Source organism: Dendropsophus ebraccatus, chromosome 6 (assembly GCF_027789765.1).
Source record: "Dendropsophus ebraccatus isolate aDenEbr1 chromosome 6, aDenEbr1.pat, whole genome shotgun sequence".
NCBI classification, from domain to species: domain Eukaryota; kingdom Metazoa; phylum Chordata; class Amphibia; order Anura; family Hylidae; genus Dendropsophus; species Dendropsophus ebraccatus.
This window is the reverse complement of record NC_091459.1, coordinates 137,936,521-137,942,520: the sequence shown is the minus strand read 5'-3', so window position 1 is coordinate 137,942,520 and position 6,000 is coordinate 137,936,521. Positions and strand designations below refer to the sequence as shown.

The following is a 6,000-nucleotide window of genomic DNA, read 5'->3' as shown; positions in this document are numbered from 1 at the left end:
CATCTATTGGGGGAGTGTGGAGGGGTGCTGATAGAGGGAAGAGCGCTCAGGAGGTGTCTCAAGGGCAAAAGACTGGTGATGGTCCCAGGTGGCTAAGTGGCCCTAAAAAGGACTCCTTGCCAAGGAGACCAGGCCCTATCCAGTGCTGGAGATGCCATGAGACGGGACATGTGTCTGCCCATTGCCCTCTTACCGCTGAGCCCATGGAGTGTGACGCTAGCCGGCGTCAGTCGCTATTTGCGGAACCGTCTTTTGTTGCGGTCACTGGACTAGAGACTGAACCGCAAGTCTGCCACATTACTGTCAATAACTTCCCTGTTAAGGCGTTGCTGGACTCAGGAAGCCTTGTCACCTTGGTGCATGCCAGCCTGGTGACTGGGGACTTTGTGCCAAAAAGACATATGAGTGTAGTATGCATACATGGTGATACAAAGGTTTACCCTATAGTGCTGGCTAATGTCGGGACTGAACTGGGCGCTGTACAATATGAAGTGGGTGTGGTTAAAAACCTTATGCATAATGTGATATTGGGGCGTGATTTTCCATTGTTCTGGGCTCTATGGGGAAAACAACAATCCCCTGAAAGGAGTGAGGAGACCCCTAAGTCTATTGCATTACCCACGGTAAATGATAAAAATGTACAGGATGAAAATGATGCTTTTCCTTTGCAGGTCCTGGCTGGTGAGGAAGAGGCTCCTCCCACTGAGCAGAATGTTCCAGACTTAGAGGTGTCTAGGGATAATTTTGGTACTGCACAGTTGCAGGACCCCACTCTCAAAAATGCGAGAGAGCAGGTCACTGTTATGAATGGGGTACCTCAGGAACCAGAAGCTGAGAAAAAGTTTCCACATTTTTCTGTGACTAACGATCTCTACTATAGAGTCACTAAAATTAATGATGAGGTTGTGGAACAGCTTCTGGTGCCTAAGTCATACCGGCGTCAGGTACTCGACATGGCCCATAATCATGTCCTTGGGGGACACTTGGGGACAGATAAAACGCAGGAGAGAGTCCTCCAGAGGTTTTATTGGCCTGCGATTTATGCTGACATAAAAAAATACTGTGAGTCGTGCCCCACATGTGAGCTTAGCGCCCCAGTGTCGCATTTCCGCAGTCCGTTGGTTTCGCTCCCCATTATAGAGGTACCTTTTGACCGCATTGCAATGGACTTAGTGGGTCCCATTGTAAAGTCGGCAAGGGGACACCAGTACATTTTGGTAGTCTTAGACTACGCAACCCGCTATCCTGAGGCTGTCCCCTTAAGAAACACTGCATCCAAAACAATTGCGCGTGAATTGTTTTATATGTTTTCCAGGGTGGGGATCCCCAAGGAGATCTTGACCGACCAAGGTACCCCGTTTATGTCAAAGGTGATGAAGGATGTATGCAAACTGTTTAAAATCTCACACCTACGTACCTCTGTATATCATCCCCAGACAGATGGATTAGTGGAGAGGTTTAATAAAACCCTAAAACATATGTTAAAGAAAGTGGTGGAAAAAGATGGTCGGGATTGGGATCACTTACTTCCTTACCTGATGTTTTCTATTAGGGAAGTACCCCAAGCGTCCACAGGGTTCTCTCCCTTCGAGTTGGTCTATGGTCGTCACCCTAGGGGTTTGTTGGATATAGCGAAAGAGACATGGGAAAGTGAGTCCACCCCATACAAGAGTGTTATTGAGCATGTAGCACAAATGCAGGACCGTATAGCCACTGTAATGCCTCTAGTAAGGGAACACCTCCAGAGGGCGCAAGAGAGCCAAAGCAGAATTTACAATCGTTCTGCGAGAATCAGGACATTTAGCCCAGGTGACCGGGTACTCATTCTTGTTCCCACTGTAGAAAGTAAATTCTTAGCAAAGTGGCAGGGTCCCTATGAAATTGTAGAAAAAATCAGTGAGGTAAACTACAAGGTACACCAACCAGGTAGAAGGAAGCCTTTTCAAGTTTATCACATAAACTTGATCAAACCCTGGAAAGACAGGGAATCCTTGGTGGCGACAAACTCTATTAATAATTTGTCACAACCAATCCCTCCGGTCAAGATTGGTGATACTCTATCAGTGTCACAGAAGCAGGAGACTAAAGAGTTTTTACAGAAAAATAAAGACAAGTTTTCTGACCTTCCAGGGCGTACGCATCTCATTCACCATCACATTGAAACTGAGCCTAGAAGCAGGGTAAACCTTAAGCCCTATAGGATACCAGAAGCACGGAGGGAGGCGGTGTCAGCCGAGGTAAAACGTATGCTTGACCTAGGAGTCATTGAGGTGTCCCAGAGCGAGTGGTCCAGCCCGATTGTGTTAATCCCAAAGCCCAATGGAACTTGGAGGTTCTGTAATGATTTTAGAAAGTTAAATGAGATCTCCAAGTTCGATGCCTACCCCATGCCCAGGGTAGATGAGTTGATTGAAAGAATGGGTAATGCCAGGTACATAACCACCCTCGATCTCACAAAAGGCTACTGGCAGATCCCACTCACTCCTGAGGCTAGAGAGAAGACTGCATTCTCCACCCCTGATGGGCTCTTCCAATATGTAGTGATGCCATTCGGGTTACATGGAGCCCCTGCCACTTTTCAGAGGTTGATGGACTTTATTCTGCGACCACATCGTGATTACTCCGCTGCCTACCTCGATGATGTGGTCATTTTTAGCCCTGATTGGGAAAGTCACCTCTGTAAAGTCCAGGCGGTGTTAGAGGCCATAAGTGATGCAGGGTTAACTATCAATGCAGAGAAGTGTGCACTAGCCTTAGAGGAGGCCAAATACTTGGGCTACATTATTGGGAGGGGGTTAGTCAAACCACAGCTAAATAAAATCGAGGCAATACAGAATTGGCCTCAACCCCTCACAAAGAAACAGGTCAGAGCTTTCCTGGGTATTACGGGCTATTACCGTAGGTTTGTGCCAAACTTTGCCACAGTTGCAGCCCCGCTAACTGACCTGACAAAGGGAGGTAAGTCCGCAATGGTGACATGGACTCCAGAGGCTGAGAAAGCTTTTCAAAGCCTTAAGTCTGCCTTGTGCCAACAACCTGTGCTAGTTACCCCTGACTTTAGGCAAGAGTTTCTGGTCCAGACAGACGCCTCTAATACAGGGTTAGGCGCCGTTCTCTCACAGGTCGTGAATGGCGAGGAGCACCCGGTGATGTACTTAAGCAGGAAGCTATCCCCGGCCGAAAAAAACTACGCCATTGTGGAGCGAGAATGTCTGGCAGTGAAATGGGCCCTAGAGTCCCTGAGGTATTACTTGCTAGGCAGAAAGTTCAAGTTAGTGACCGACCATGCCCCCCTAACATGGATGAAGGTTAATAAAGAGAAAAATGCGAGGGTGACTAGATGGTTTCTGTCCCTCCAAAACTTTAATTTTACCGTGGAACACAGGCCAGGAAAGTTACAGGCAAATGCGGACGCCCTATCAAGGGTACACTGTCTGTGGGGACAAAATGCTCAGCCCTCCGGTCTGAAAAAGAGGGGGGGGATATGTGGACATGTCACTGGTAAAGTGTGCGAGGGGAGGTACATCTCACCCAGGCTACTGCTTACGGTGAGATGGTAAATCCGGGAAAGATCTCTTACTCAGCAGTGTTATGCTGCTGAGTTGTTCTTTACATTTTCCGGGCCGGATTTACTGGAATGGTGGGTAGGTTGGTAGTGGGACCTGCCATTCCCTTCCCCCCGATCCAGTTCGGTTGTTGCAATCAGGTGTGCCCTGATTAGCCTGCAACAACTTAAAAGCTTCACAGTGCTACAGGGGATTGCTCTCAGCCAGGGGTGAACAGCTTGCATGCTGTATCTCCTGGGAGCAACGAATACTGCCGCCGCTGGGGCCTATTCATACCCGGTGATACTGCCTACTGAAGAGTTAGACAGGAGACCTGTGTTAGTAAGTGCCCAGACGGGCAAGGACCTTTTTGTTTTTGGTTTGTTCTGAAAAGCATGGTATTGCTACATTTCTGTTGAGGACTGTTTATGCAGCTAATAAACACCCAGTTGTTTTTATAAGTCCAAGTTTGCTGTCTGAACTGTGTCCAAACACACCATCCCCCGGGAAGATCCCTACAATATATATACACACAGTATATGCGGTGGGAAAGTTTAGTCTAAGTACTGAACATGTGTCCCCTGCCAGGTGTAGCAAATGCCCCACAGTCCAATAACAATGAGGTTCCTGCTCTAATGGTCGGGATTGGAGAAACTCCCAGTCCGAACCATTTAACCCCTTAGATGTCACTGTCAATAACAACCAGGGCACCTAAGTGGTTTAAAGATTTGGTCTGCACCCTACCTGACGCAATCACGGGGTGCCAGTGGATTGCTATGGGAGCTAGGGGCCTAACAAAAAACAGAGATAGGGCCTACAGCAATATGATACTTATACGTTTTTCAATGACAAGAATAATACATTTCACTGTGTGTGCACTGTAGGATATAGGAGGATGAATGTTTAAAGGGTTAGTTCAAATTTTTCTTTCAAATCAACTGGTGCCAGAAAATGCCAGAAATTTGTAATTTACTTCTATTAAAAAAATAAAAATAAATCACAAGTCTTCCAGTACTTATCAGCTGCTGTATGTCCTGCTGGAAGTGGTGTATTGTTTCTAGTCTGAAGAGCAGGAGAGGTTTTCTATGGGGATTTGCTGCTGCTAGGGACAGTTCCTGACATGGACAGAGGTGGCAGCAGAGAGCACAGTGTCATACTGGAAAGAATACACCACTTCCTGCAGGACATCCAGCAGCTGATAAGTACTGGAAGACTTGACATTTTTTAAAAGAAGTAACTTACATATCTCTGGCACTTTCTGACAGAAGTCGATTTTAAAAAAAGGTTAAGAAGGTTAAGAAAAAAAATTCTTTTAGAATTAAAAAAAAAAGATAATTGGTATTACGCATCCATAATGATCAATGACAAGCATAAGAAACTGCACTATGTAAGTAGCATTATGTAGGAGATGGAATGTATGTTCTAGTTCTCATAGGAGAATAATACATATGGTAATTAAAAGTTCATATTACTTTTTAAAATTTTTGTAAAGGAAATAAAATATTTTTAAAATAAAAATTACTCAAAACTATAAAAATTTGATGTTGTACATCCCAAATTGTGAAAACTATGAAGAAACTAGATCTGAATTTCTGTTTGTTTGGTTTTTTTTTTCTAACAAAAGTATTTTTGGTCCATAAAGAACCGATTATCGTTTTCTGGGGCTTTAGGGCCATTCATGTTTTACAAAAGAAATGATTAGAAAATTCCTATAAAAGTCAATGACAAAGTTTCCAGTCCACCTCTGCTGCCTACACAGTATATACAGAGTTCTCTTACCTCAAACAGATCCACAGAGCCTCCAAACACATAGAGGGTTGTCTCCAGCATGGCCTCTCTGGGCATGTACCCTGTGGAGTCATACATGATGTTTCCTTCCACTTTAGCCCCTACATTCTCATCCACTCCTGGAATGTTCACATTCTTGGAGAATTGGTAATTCTTGGACAGTTTTGTGAAGTCGTCGATAATGGCGGGAACAGCATTCGACTTGAGGGTCTCTTCTAGTTTGCCTTTCAGCCTATGAGACAATTGATAGATGAATAAAGACTGTATGACACTAGCAGGGGACATGGCACAAGGTGTGACCGTCCACTGTTAGTCTAAATATACAATATCTTTATGGGGAACTTGAAAGCTTTCTTTGTGATATGGTGCCCAGATACCCTCCTGCTTCCCTTCGTATGGTTGGTTGGTTGGTTGGCACAATGTACTTGCAACCACAAGGGGGAAAGTCACTTCATTTAAATCTCACTTTTCAGAAATCAATAACTATTGATAATACAAGTGATTATAAGAAACTCTGTAAAAGGTTTTATTAAGAAAAATAGTTTCCTTCTGTACTCCAAAAGCTGTTTTCCTACCTCCCCCCGCACTTTAGAAGAAGCCGGATCCTGTGTACATTATGCTCTATAGAGAGGGGAGGGGATGAGGGGGATTAGTGAGCAGGGATAGG

The 6,000-nt window shown here is 45.0% G+C and overlaps 2 protein-coding genes across 2 annotated transcripts in view; one reads left to right on the top strand and one right to left on the bottom strand.

Annotated features, from left to right (window-relative positions):
- The window catches only part of TDRD15 (tudor domain containing 15), a 119,120-nt gene that overhangs the window by 304 nt on the left and 112,816 nt on the right, over window positions 1-6,000 (top strand). The gene's annotated exons all lie outside the window — the stretch shown is intronic.
- APOB (apolipoprotein B) overlaps window positions 1-6,000 on the bottom strand; it is a 39,555-nt gene that overhangs the window by 19,942 nt on the left and 13,613 nt on the right. Inside the window, exon 14 of the mRNA XM_069973106.1 lies at window positions 5,325-5,565. Coding sequence (XP_069829207.1) covers window positions 5,325-5,565 — 241 coding nt within the window. The remainder of the gene's footprint in view (window positions 1-5,324; window positions 5,566-6,000) is intronic.